At 45.6% G+C, this 14110-nt stretch overlaps 1 protein-coding gene across 2 annotated transcripts in view; it reads right to left on the reverse strand.

Annotated features, from left to right (window-relative positions):
* Positions 1-14110, reverse strand: part of PRKDC (protein kinase, DNA-activated, catalytic subunit) — a 130395-nt gene that overhangs the window by 12059 nt on the left and 104226 nt on the right. For both annotated transcript variants that reach the window (XM_068983808.1, XM_068983807.1), the window contains exons 69-74: positions 10821-10995; positions 5171-5345; positions 4379-4560; positions 3584-3764; positions 3049-3209; positions 482-693 (exon numbers count right to left, since the gene is read on the reverse strand). In XM_068983808.1, coding sequence (XP_068839909.1) covers positions 482-693; positions 3049-3209; positions 3584-3764; positions 4379-4560; positions 5171-5345; positions 10821-10995 — 1086 coding nt within the window. The remainder of the gene's footprint in view (positions 1-481; positions 694-3048; positions 3210-3583; positions 3765-4378; positions 4561-5170; positions 5346-10820; positions 10996-14110) is intronic.

Consider the following 14110-nt stretch of genomic DNA (forward strand, 5'->3'; position numbering starts at 1 on the left):
ACGTCAGCTCCTGACACAGAAGGGCGGCTACAATACTGTTGTCTACCAAAGTCCTCTTTCTAAAGTGAAACACCACTGCATGTGTGCTCACTCACAAATCAACTAAAGAAGCCAAAAGGATAACATCTGGGCTATTTTGTGAGTCCTAATTAAGAGCGGCTTCCCAGAGACTTTCAATTTCAGAACAACTTCAGGAACTGATTTCAGAATGCATCTCGAGTCTGTCTCAACCAAGAGATCACTAGCATTTAGCACAACCCTCTCCTGACTAACACTGTAAGATGAACTGTGCTTACAAAAGAAAAGACATTCTACAGCAAATAACACACAGGTGGATGCACCCAGCCTATAGACGCCCAGGCCTCTCGCCCCAGGGCAGCGCTAACTCATCTGAGGACAAACAAGCATCCGTGCGTCTGCTTGGCCCACAGTCATTTTTACAACCTTTCAGTGTTTGAGCAACCTAATTTTTCTGTGTCACCTGGCCACAAACTCCTTGTTTTTATGACCAGCAGAAGTGTCTCTGAAGCAGTAGCTTTCGCTACTTATCATGAACGGGTAGACGATGGCCTGCGGGTAGTGGTCGGCAATGTCCTCCACGGTGCGCTGGATGGCAACCGCCTCCTCCTTGTCCAGCAAGGGCAGCATGTGGCTAATCCAGCCGATGAACTCCCAGCAAGGGACAGAAGAGATCTGCAACACAGAGCAGGACATTTAATGTTCCTTCCCTACACAGGGGCTGTGTGTCCAACATCAAAGCACAGCTGCATTTGCGATTGTCAGCGTAAAAGCAGACAGACGCACTGACGGAGGTCGGCCTTCTCCTGCCCTTTCGGTTTTGACTCACCACGAGCCTTCTCTGGGCACTCACAGGGCCCCTTTCTTTATAAGAATGGAAGCAGACAGAACTGCTGTTGCTGATTCTCCTTCAGTTCAGTTCAGTTCAGTCGCTCAGTCATGTCCGACTGTGACCCCATGAATCACAGCACGCCAGGCCTCCCTGTCCATCACCATCTCCCAGAGTTCACTCAGACTCACGTCCATCGAGTCAGTGATGCCATCCAGCCATCTCATCCTGGGTAGTCCCCTTCTCCTCCTGCCCTCAATCCCTCCCAGCATCAGAGTCTTTTCCAATGAGTCAATTCTTCGCATGAGGTGGCCAAAGTACTGGAGCTTCAGCTTTAGCATCATTCCTTCCAAAGAAATCCCAGGACTGATCTCCTTCAGAATGGACTGGTTGGATCTCCTTGCAGTCCAAGGGACTCTCAAGAGTCTTCTCCAACACCACAGTTCAAAAGCATCAATTCTTCGGCACTCAGCTTTCTTCACAGTCCAACTCTCACATCCATACATGACCACAGGAAAAACCACAGCCTTGACTAGACAGACCTTAGTTGGCAAAGCAATGTCTCTGCTTTTGAATATACTATCTAGGTTGGTCATAACTTTTCTTCCAAGGAGTAAGCATCTTTTAATTTCATGGTTACAGTCCTCCTTAGATTTACGTCATTCCCTTCACCAGCTGTACTGTATCCCATGTCATCTTCCTTGTGCTCCATCATCAACTTTTAGGGTGCCTACAGTTCTTGCTTTCCAGACAGTCCTACAGGGCTCATCCCTGCATGTTTATCTCTTTGTACCTGTGCTATACGCCCACAGGAGGAATTCCTAAATCCCTTCTTACTTTAATACTAACAACAGTAAAAATCACTGATTTTCCTCCAAGAAGATTTTTCAAATTTTCACCTCTAAAAGTCTTTTCCAAAATCCTTTCCGACACTGAGGACAATCAACTTTTAAAATTTATTGTAATCTGAGAAATAAAAAAGTATCTAATTGTAATTTGCATGTTTCATTTTTAGAAGCCTGCACTTCTTGGCCTCATATACTTTAATCATGTGAGCATCTCCTGTTTCTTATTAGTCTGTTTTGGAGACCTGAGACAACTGCTCTCCATCTCTACTATATGTTGCAAATATTTTTCTCTTGAGTTTTCTTTTAAACTTTGTATATGGTTGTTTTTTTTTTTTAAACGATAGAAGTGTCAAATTATTTTCCTTTATAGCTCCTGGGTTTTGTCCCTCAACTTCAAGATCATTTTAAAATTTCGCCCAGGTTTTCCTCCAGTGCTTTTCCAGCCATTTGTTTCAGGATAAAATCTGATGCACTTGAAACATTGGTGTAAAGTGAGGGAGGGCAGGCAGCTTATGGAACCCTCAGCATGAGGCCAGTTGCCCCTCTCAAGGGTCTTGATATAGACCCACCGCTCTGTCTGTTTCCACACAAACTCAAGATGTCATCTTTATTATATGTAACTATGATTTGGGGAAAAATAAAATCATAACTTATTGAAATCTCTTATCTTTAAGAAAAACGCCTGTGTGTTGCACACTAAATTGACCTTAATTTCCTGTGTTGAACCTAATGAAATACTCACCCGCCCAAGTGTGCAGAGAACTGACTCTGAGTTCTGAGACAGCACCATCTACAAGCTTGCTGTGCTCAGCTAACAGCACTGTGTCACCCTTTCTGAACACTGTCAACTCAAAGCCTGGCCCAGTTTTCCAGTTACAGCTCCACAGAAGTCACTAAAGAGCCTCTCTGAGGACCCTGCCTCCCTTTGGCCCCAGCAGAGAGGCCGGCACGGGACATAAACAGGGGAGTGGGATGTTTGCAGGAGACCTCAGGGTCCCCTAGATGCAGGGTGTGATGGGCCGGCACCCAAAACATCCCCTGCCAGAAAGTGGCGCCGCCAAACAGTGAGCTGAGCTTAAGGCCCCGGATGCCACAGACGAGGCTCGGCCCTGAAGGGAGAGGAGGCCACGTGCCAGCCTCGCCCCTTGTCTGCCCCTGGGGTCCCCCTGCAGACAGAGTCTTCACAGCAACACCCCCAGAGGGAAACGAGGCCTGGGAGCTCACTCTCAGCATTTCACTGACACACATTCTAGAATGGAGCAGAAAGCTGTGGTTAGGAAAAGCCATCACCCATGCCCCACACACGGTGCATGTCTGGACGTAAGTGCCAGCTGCTGGAATGAACATACTGACCTCTCTGGTCATAAGGTCCAGCGTCTCCTCCGGATACCGTGTAACGATTTGCAGGAGCCGGGGGAACTTCAGCCGCGCCTCGCTTGAGTGAAACTTCAATGCTTTCAGCATCTTGTCCACCACAAGGGCTGGATACATGAGCAGCTCTGCAGACCCAAGGACTAGTGGGACAGAAGAGGGGAGATGCGGTCACCACCCCCAGGCAGACACAGTGACCGACTGACACTCACTTCCCAGGGTTTGCACGTTGTAATCGTCATGTTCCCTCTGCAGCAGCTAATGCAGAACATGCGGCCCTGGGGAGTGGTCCGCGTGTGAGGGCTTCTCTCGGGGGTTGACCCCTACTCCTGGGTGAAGCTGTCTGAGTCCTGGGCTGCAAAAGGAGGGCAGCCACAGGAGCCGGTCATGCTCACGTCAGGTAAGTAGACGAAGGGACAGAGACAGCCTGCCACCGGCCACAGGCTGCCCACAGGGTGTGTCCATGTCACTGCGCCTCAAACAGACAAACCACGTGCTGACACAACGTGAGGCTCACCGGACGGGCCCTCCTCCTCCCTGCGGAGCTGCTGGTCACAGAACTCGGCGAGTGTCAGGTAAGCCACGATCACGCCGGCTGTAGGTCCCTGGCCCCGTGCCGAGGGCCCAGCCTCCTCCTCTGCCGCCCGCACAGCTTCAGAAAGGTGGTGGAATGCTCTCTGGTACAAACCTGCCATAACCTGGAATTCAGAGACCCCGAAAACTGTTAGTGGGCCCAGAGCTTCCTGAGGACCCTTCTCCCTACCTGGACCCCATGGGCCACCAGTGAACACAAAGCTGTTAGTGCCAGACCGGGAGAGAGACACGAGCCTCATACAACCTCAGGACCTGAAAACAAACATGAGGTGGGCCCCCTAGGCCCCAGAGTGGGGCTGAGGAAGGGCTGGGGACACAAGAGACATGAGGAGCACATGGGAATTACTGATAATATAGAATCACCTGAAAAAAGCCAACAGAGCAGCTGCTACACAAAAAAGCAGAAAAGCTGGTTTTCCCCACAAGCTATTAGGGCGTCTGGATGATGACGGGTGGCAAGATTACAGCAAAGTGCATGGAAAAACTGTGCAGGGATCAACACAGACTCCTCATTCTTGACACTAAAGGAAAGGTGTTATCTGAATGAACAGGAAGCACATGGAGGGTGTCACTAGCCCAGTGGCAAACTCAGTTGCGAGTAACTGCCAGCTACGTGTTAAAAGCACACAGCGAGACCTGATGCTGCTCTCGTGCAGCAGAACCGTCACGGTCAGGACAAACACACGACGCCAGCAGCTCAGGTCCCCAGTGTCACTACCTTGTCTGCATCCTCCGAGCTGGACCCAGACAGCTCGACGACACTCCTGGCCTTACTCTCCCCGATCTCAGCAAGGCAGGTGGGCTCGTCACAGAGCGCATCGGCCAGGATCCGGTAGGTGGTGCCCAGGAGGACATGATGGTCACAGGAAGCCAGGGTGCTTGTGCGCGATGTGTTCTCAGCTGTTGGATTACATACACACAAATGTTTTAGAAGTCAGTAAAAACACAGATTAAAAGAATATAGTCATAATTAAACTATTAAACCCAAAACTTAGCTAAGTATTAAAAAGAACATTTTAAACTTCAACTTTAAAGAAATAACAGCTCCAAAAGTCATATTTAATAGTATTATTAGGATACAAAGAACCTTGGCTCCAAATATCTAATAAACATTAAATAAAAATTTTACAGGGCTTCCCTGGTGGCTCAGTGGTAAAGAATTTGCCTGCCAATGTAGGAGACACAGGTCCCATCCCTGAGCCAAGAAGATTCCACATGCCAAGGAGTAGCAAAGCCCATGGCCACAACTACTGAACGTGTGCTCCAGAGCCAGGGAGACACAATTACTGAGCCCACATGTCACAATGACTGAAGCCCGAGCGCTCCAGAGCCCATCCTTCACAACTAGAAAAAAGCTCGTGTGGTAATGAAGACCAAGCACAGCCAAAAATAAATAAAGTTATCTTTTAAAACATTTTTATAAAACTGAGTTCCCAAATGTCAGCGCAGCACAAAGAAGAGGTGAGAAGGCAGGATCCACAACGCGCGCAGCCTGGAAAGCAGCTCGCACCCAGCAGGGACGCAGTCCTGAGTGCCGTGCGCAGCTGCTCAGGCCGGCGCTGGGCCCGGGCCCGGCTATGGCTGAGCCGGCAGTAGGCCTGCACCCACGTCACCAGCCAGTCCTCCCGGGCTTTCGACTCTCTGTGCAGCTCCTTCAGCAGCTTCAAGGCAAGTGAGAAATTGTTCTGCAGGGGAGAGAGAGGAAGCAGAGAGATAAGATGGGGCCCGCAGCACACAATCCAGCAGGGAACAGAGACCCATCACCTCAGCTGAAACCATGGGGTGTCCCTGTGTTTACTGTAGGGACAGTCACAGCCACGACATGCACTCCAGGGAGGCTGGGAGAGCGTCACGGCCACCGAGTTCACAACATATTCCTCAACCACAAAAGCTCTGTCCAAAGGGGTTTCCCCTCCCCAACTGCTGGTGACGTGGCTTTCTGCTCCTGGATCTGCCTCTTCCAGACCCTTGGTATCGTTAAATCAGCAGACAATCTTGGACTTGAGTCAGACTCCCAACTCTTCCTTACAGCTGAGCAATGCTCTCTCTCAGGGTGAACCACAATTTATCACCCACCTCCTCCTGATACACAGTCCAGCTTTGTTGTTGCCACCTTTTGGCTATTTCAAATAATGTTCTTTGCTAATCTGAATGGAAATAAAGCCCCTGGAGAAGCTAAAGGCAAAGGAGAAAAGGAAAGATATACCCATTTGAATGCAGAGTTCCAAAGAATAGCAAGGAGAGACAAGAAAGCCTTCCTCAGTGAGCAATGCAAAGAAATAGAGGAAAACAATAGAATGGGAAAAACCAGAGATCTTGCCAAGAAAATCAGAGATATCAATGGAACATTTCATGCAAAGATGGGCACAATAAAGGACAGAAATGGCATGGATGTAACAGAAGCAGAAGATATTAAGAAGAGATGGCAAGCATACATGGAAGAAATAAACAAAAAAGATATTCATGACCCAGATAACCACAATGGTGTGATCACTCACCTAGAGCCAGACATCCTGGAATGCGAAGTCAAGCGGGCCTTAGGAAGCTTCACTATGAACAAAGCTAGTGGAGGTGGTGGAATTCCAGCTGAACTGTTTCAAATCCTGAAAGATGATGCTGTGAAAGTGCTACACTCAATATGCCAGCAAATTTGGAAAACTCAGCAGTGGCCACAGGACTGGAAAAGGTCAGTTTTCATTCCAGTCCCAAAGAAAGGCAATGCCAAAGAATGTTCAAACTACTGTACAATTGCACTCATCTCACACACTAGCAAAGTAATGCTCAAAATTCTCCAAGTCAGGCTTCAACAGTATTTGAACCATAAACTTCCAGATGTTCAAGCTGGATTTTAAGAAGGCAGAGGAACCAGAGATCAAATTGTCAACATTTATTGGATCACTGAAAAAGCAAGGGAATTCCAGAAAAACATCTACTTCTGCTTTATTGGCTACGCCAAAGCTTTTGACTGTATGGATCACAACAAACTGGAAAATTCTTAAAGAGATGGGAATACCAGACCACCTGACCTGCCTCTTGAGAAACCTGTAAGAAGCAACAGTTAGAACTGGACATGGAACAACAGACTGGTTCCAAACTGGAAAAGGAATGCATCAAGGCTGTATATTGTCACCCTGCTTATTTAACTTCTATGCAGGGTACACCATGCGAAATGCCGAGCTGGATGAAGCATAAACTGGAATCAAAATTGCTGGGAGAAATATCAATAACCTCAGATATGCAGATGACACCACCCTTAGGGCAGAAAGCAAAGAACTAAAGAGCCTCTTGATGAAAGTGAAAGAGGAGAGTGAAAAAGTTGGCTTAAAACTCAACATTCAGAAAACTAAGATCATGGCATCTGGTCCATCACTTCATGGAAAATAGATGCAGAAACCATGGACAGTGAGAGACTTTATTTTGGGGGGCTCCAAAATCACTGCAGATGGTGACTGCAGCCATGAAATTAAAAGACATGTGATCCTTGGAAGAAAAGCTATGACTAACCTAGACAGCATATTAAAAAGCAGAGACATTACATTGCCATCAAAGGTCCGTCTAGTCAAAGCTATGGTTTTTCCAGTGGTCATGTATGGATGTGAGAGTTGGACTATAAAGAAAGCTGAGTGCCAAAGAATTGATGCTTTTGAACTGTGGTGTTGGAAAAGACTCTTGAGAGTCCCTTGGACTGCAAGGAGATCCAAAAGTCCATCCTAAAGGATATCAGTCCTGAGTATTCATTGGAAGGACTGATGCTGAAGCTGAAACTCCAATACTTTGGCTACCTGATGCAAAGAACTGACTCATTTGAAAACACCCTGACGCTGAGAAAGACTGAAGGCAGGAAGAGAAGGGAACGATAGAGGATGAGATGGTTGGATGGCATCACCAATTCGAGGGACATGAGTTTGAGTAAGCTCTGGGAGTGGGTGATGGACAGGGAAGCCTGGCGTGCTGCAGTCCATGGGGTCGCAAAGAGTTGGACATGACTGAGTAATTTAACTTTAAGCCCCTAGATACAAATTTCCATGTGGACCTAAGCTCTGCTTTCCCGTGGGTATATTCTGAGGAGGGGAACTACTGTCACATGATGACCCTTGGCATTTGCAGGAGCTGCCAGACCGGTGACAGCAGGGTGCACCTCTACTCCAACCGTCCTGAGGGTGGTGGCGGGTGAGCCTTTGCTGTGGTTTGACCTGCCTCCCCCCACGACTCATGGTGCTGCGTTTTTCATGTGTGTACTAGCCACTTGAGTGTCTTCTTGGGAGAAGCATCCATTCAGATCCTTTGCCCGTTTTATCACTAGATTGTTTGACTTTCTGTTGTTCAGTCGTAAAGAGTTATTTATGTATTCTGGATAAGTGGACGCTTATCAGATATACGCTAGTAAAGTAATGCTCAAAATTCTCCAAGCTAGGCTTTAGCAATACGTGAACCGTGAACTTCCAGATGTTCAAGCTGGTTTTAGAAAAGGCAGAAGAACCAGAGATCAAATCGCCAACATCTGCTGGATCATGGAAAAAGCAAGAGAGTTCCAGAAAAACATCTATTTCTACTTTACTGACTATGCCAAAGCCTTTGACTGTGTGGATCACAATAAACTGTGGAAAATTCTTCAAGAGATGGGCATACCAGACCACCTGACCTGCCTCTTGAGAAAGCTATATGCAGGTCAGGAAGCAACAGTTAGAACTGGACATGGAACAACAGACTGGTTCTAAATAGGAAAAGGAGTACGTCAAGGCTGTATATTGTCGCCCTGCTTATTTAACATATATGCAGAGTACATTACGAGAAACGCTGGGCTGGAAGAAGCACAAGCTGGAATCAAGATTGCTGGGAGAAATATCAATAACCTCAGATATGCAGATGACACCACCTTTATGGCACAAAGTGAAGAGGAACTAAAAAGCCTCTTGATGAAGGTGAAAGTGGAGAGTGAAAAAGTTAGCTTAAAGCTCAACATTCAGAAAATTAAGATCATGGCATCCTGTCCCATCACTTCATGGGAAATAGATGGGGAAACAGTGGAAACAGTGTCAGACTTTATTTTGGGGGGCTCCAAAATCACTGCAGATGGTGATTGCAGCCACGAAATTAAAATTCATTTGCTCCTTGGAATAAAACAAACCTAGACAGCATATTAAAAAACAGAGACATTACTCTGCCAACAAAGGTCCGTCTAGTCAAAGCTATGGTTTTTCCAGTGGTCATGTATGGATGAGAGTTGGACTATAAAGAAGGCTGAGCACCGAAGAATTGATGCTTTTGAACTGTGGTGTTGGAGAAGACTCTTGAGAGGCCCTTGGACTGCAAGGAGATCCAACCAGTCCATTCTGAAGGAGATCAGCCCTGGGATTTCTTTGGAAGGAATGATGCTAAAACTGAAACTCCAGTACTTTGGCAACCTCATTGAATCACTGGAAAAGACTGATGCTGGGAGGGGTTGGGGGCAGGAGGAGAAGGGGACGACAGAGGATGAGATGGTTGGATGGCATCACTGACTCGATGGACGTGAGTCTGAGTGAACTCTGGGAGTTGGTGATGGACAGGGAGGCCTGGCGTGCTGCAATTCATGGGGTCTCAGAGTCAGACACCACTGAGCGACTGACCTGAACTGATCAGATATACAATTTCCAAATATTGTCTCCCATTGTATGGGCTGTCTCTTCACTTTCTTTAGTGTGTTGCTTGAGGCACAGAAACTTTTAGTTTTAATGTACAATTTCTCTACTACTTATTTGGTTGTATTACAGACATCTCTTAAATCTAATTCTCTGCTAAGCTTCAAGGACATTGACATTAGACTGTGTTACAACCCTTGCAACCACTTAGACCAGAAGTCCAGGTCGCCCTCATCACTCCTGCCGTCTCTGGTCTTCTTTAACACAGTTTTTTTTTCCCACCAGCATGCTCAAGACCTTCCAGAACCTCCTGGAGTCTCCAGTCCCTAATTCTGGGCCACAAGCTTCATGGTCCACTTCAAGTCAGCATCACGAGATAGCCTTCCCCTCACAGCAGGCTCTGCAGTTCCCAGTTTCTCACCTTTGGGATATTGTTTAAAAATGTATCTCAGCACCTTTCTTTCCTACCATTCCCAAGCGCCTCTTCTCCCTGGAGCTTTTCTCCCCACCGACCCCGTGACCCGCCCCCAGCAGCGGAAAGCACCTGCTCTGCCCCACTTTCTGCTGAGAAGCCACATGCACCCCACTCCTGCTGCACCCAGAGCTAAGGAGACAGAAGGAGAAATGGCCAGGACCTTCTGGAAAAAAAGAATCTTCTTTCTTTTCTGTAGGAAATAGTCAGGGAGAGACTACCTAATTCTAGAAAGATACAGTGGGAAAGCAATACACAAAGCATCAAGAGCATTTCGAACTCCAAGGGAAGCCTGGAGCTAACAGAGTCACAAAGAACAAGATTCGTGTGTGTGTGGCGGGGGAGACTGGGACAGGAGACAGATCCTCCTTGGTGGGGAATTTGACAGCATCTGAAAGCGTGCTCCTCTAGAGTATAATTTAGCGGTTGATACAGCTCCTGTGTTCACTTAGGCTGTTCCAAGCTGGGCTTTTTCTCATTGAAAATAGAAAAATTCCTTATACAATACTTACCTCAAAGAAAAACATTATACAAGAGCATTAAAACCCACAAAACAGAAATACTAATTATTTCTACTGGCATAATATTCTTTGCTTTATAACAGCAAATCAACATAGGGTCATTAAAACAGAAAGTTTCTCTAGTATAGTTAAATACGATTACATGAAAAATTTAATACTTAAAATGTTAATATGCCACTTTTAAACAAAGCACACTTGTATCAATTAAGGATCTTATTATCAAAGGACAGACTTTTCACAATCTGAAAATACAATTTGAAACTTAAATACAATTTGTAACAAACTGTCAAGCACTCACTACTTTGTTAAACAAGAGAAAACCTGATGTTAGGTCTATTTTCTTTATATGTAACAGAAAATAATCATTTTGAAATGACAAGTAAAGAATAAACTTTAGAGGCTTTCTGGAAAACTTTAATTTTTCTTCAAGCTTACTTTCTTATAAAGAAAAGAAATACTAACAACTCCATCACCTCTAAGCATCAGTTTTTAAAGAGGAGCTCAGCTTAGAGACCACCGGTTCGAGTCTGTGGCCCTGGTGCCCACCTGCTTCCTTGCGCTCTCGGCCATCTGCATCCTCATGGAGAAGCTGCAGCTCGTGATCAGGGTCCGTGTGTCTTCTTCCTGAGCCTGCGCATCCATCTCAGCCCCGTCCTCACTCGCACCTTCACTGTCTGGAAGGAGACAGAGCTTCTCCTCTATTTTGCTGAGAAAGAAACATCTGCATGAAACAAAGAAAAGTAAGAGTTAAGCCGGACTTGTGAAAGGAATCTCTGACACACAGGAAGCTACTGGATAGCATTTAGACAGAAATTCTACACTTACTGAAATCTTGCTCATTTTTTAGACGGTTAATCTTACACTCTCGGAACTGGACTTAATCTGCATTTTTATTGACCAACTCTGAGGATCCTCTGAAGATCACTGAGGATACTTTAACTTTCCAGATATCATCTGTTGCCTCCACCTCCACGAAGTACAGTATTTACACTCACAACCTGCCTTCTTAATGAAGGGATAGCACATCTGGTGTTGGGTCAAAACCATTTTTCTCTTCTATCTCCAAAGGTCCTCCTCCCAAAGTCAGACAGTGTCAAGTGGTAGGCAGGTTCTAACCACTGTTCTCAGTAGCTGTGTTACACATATGGCCAATTTTATACACATTTGATTTGGTTCCTGTGATTGTATTTCAGTGTTTTAATTTTCAGTAACACTGACACACCAAAAAATCACTAAAGACATGGAAGATCTGAAGAACACAATTGACCACCTTGATCTAACTGAAAATTATATACATTATCTCCAAGAACTGCAGAATACACTGGGTTTTCAAGTACACAAGTATATTTACTAAAATAGACCATGTGCTTGGCCATAGATCAAGTCTCAATAAATTTAAAGAGACCGAAACCATACAGTATGTTTATAACCACAAGGAATTAATTCAGAAATCAGTAAGATACAGAAACTCACTTATAACTATTTTATGGATCAAAAAAGAAATTACAGAAGAATGAGAAAATATTTTGAACTACAAGATAATATAAAAATACAAAACCAACATACTAAAATCTGCAGTGTGCAGCTGAAGCAGTGATTAGAGGAACATTATAACTTTAAATGTACTGAAGAAAAAAGAATAAAATCAATGATCAAAGTTTACACCTTAAGAAACTGAAAAAGGAAAAGCTAAATCTAAAGAACAAAGAAAAAAATACTAAAGATGAAACCAGAAAATAAATGAAATAGAAAACAGATTGATGATAAAATCAGCAAAGCAGATCCTTTGAGAAAATCAGCAGAATTGACAGACACCTAAAATTGAGAAACTGATGAAGAAAAAAAAGGAAACACAAATCGTCAACATCAGGACTGAATAAGGATCTCCCACTACAGATATCATAAATAATAACATTAGAGTGTAATATGAGCAACTTTATCCCAACAATTTGACATGAAATGGAAAAATACAATTTAATAAAATTGTTACAGAAAGAAATAGAAAATTAAATAGTCCTATATATCTTTTTTCAAAATGATGAGTTTTTTCCCCAGTATTTCTTTATTTGGCTGTGCTGGGTCTTAGTTGCACCAGGTGGTACCTACTTCCCCCATCAGGGAATGAATCCGGCCCCCTGCACTGGGAGCACGAAGCCCTCACTGCTGGGCCACTGCAGAGGTCCCAGCCCTACATTACTTAAGTAATTACATATATTATCAAAAATCTGCCCCACAGGAAACCTCCAGGTATATACAGTTTCACTGATGAACTATATCAAATATTTAAGAAATAAGAAGTATCTTACACAAACTGTTTTCAAAAAAGAAAGAAGGGTACTTGTCCTAACTCATTTTATGAGGCCAGCATAACCCTAACATCAAAACCTAACAAAGACATTACAAAAAAGGGAGACATTACAGACCAGTTCCCACTTGAATACAAACAGAAAAAATTCTTAACAAGATGTTAGCAAACCAAGAATATGGAAAAGAGATTGGAAAAGAGATCACCATAACCACACAGGTTTACCTTCAAATGCACCATCTACTTCAGAATCAAAAGCAATGTATTACACCAAAAACACAGCAAAGACGAGCAATATTATCCGGATGGTGACACAGGTCATTCTTGACCTTGGTCCCCTCACAGGAAAACCAAACAACATTCACAGACAAGACACCTCTGGAAAAATCCCCCAACACAACAGTGTACCCCAGAGACTGGGGGGATGCCTGGTCCCAGGGCTGCGGGTCTCACCTCCTAGGGGTCTCAGGGCTCAGACCATGACAGAAAAGCTGGGGGGATTACAGCAACCAGCAATGGATCCAGGCAGGCAGGGCCCTGCTCCCAGTGGTGGCTGAACAGAAATCCTAACCAGTGGCTTTATGCACCTGAGCCGAGATGCTGGCCCAGTCTGACCAGGGAGCTGGGCAGGGTGCAGGTTTGCCTGATTCAGGACCCATACAATGAGCGTCCTCAGTCCTAGAGTGTGTTCTGTCCTCTGCCTGGGCAGAGAAGCTAATTCACAGCCCCAGCCACCCCACTCAGAAGCCTAACTGGAGCTCGGGGACCTGCACAGCCCACCGTGACCCTGCTCACAGCAGCATGGGAAGGCCCATCGGGAGGCCCTGCCTGTGGACAGAGCCAGGACAGTGGCTTGGCCACAGAGCCATGTAGCTTGGCTCATGGTTCTGCTGCATCTGGTTCCCAAACAAGAGTCCTGCCAGCTGAGGGGCCTACGTGGTGTCCCCGCATGGACCAGGAAACTGACCTGTGGAAGAGCCTTCAGCTCAGCTACCCAGGGAGCCTCACAAGAACATGTGGGTTGTGGGGCCCACCCACAGCACAGCACACAGCAGTCCTGCAGCAGACAGCTCGGCCAGTGTCTCTCCCGCCCTGTCTGGCCAGGGAACTGGTGTGCAGTCCCACCTGATCTGGGTCCCCAAATGATAAGTTGTGCTGGCCTTTGGGCCAATCTTGCTGTCTTCCCCACCCTTCAACAGTACCCCACCTTATTGCTGAGCACAGGACCCTGTTCCAACCACCCAGGAAGCCTGATCAGAAAATCCAGGCAGCACAGAGAATCCTTTTACAAGATAGTTTGTGTAAGCCATATGCTAGACACAAAGGAAAGCTTGTAGTAGCCACACAAAAGATGTGATAAAGAAGTCAAAACCCAGTAGACAAAAAGTCATCAAATCACGCAAGAAAGAACAGGGAAAGCAAAAAGGGGTCATGGACCCACAAAACTGTCAGAGAGCAATTAACAAAATGGGAACAGTAAGTCCTTACCCATCAATAACGGTTTCAAATGCAAACAGGTTAGATTCTTCAA

This window comes from Capricornis sumatraensis, chromosome 11 (genome assembly GCF_032405125.1).
Source record: "Capricornis sumatraensis isolate serow.1 chromosome 11, serow.2, whole genome shotgun sequence".
Lineage (NCBI taxonomy): Eukaryota > Metazoa > Chordata > Mammalia > Artiodactyla > Bovidae > Capricornis > Capricornis sumatraensis.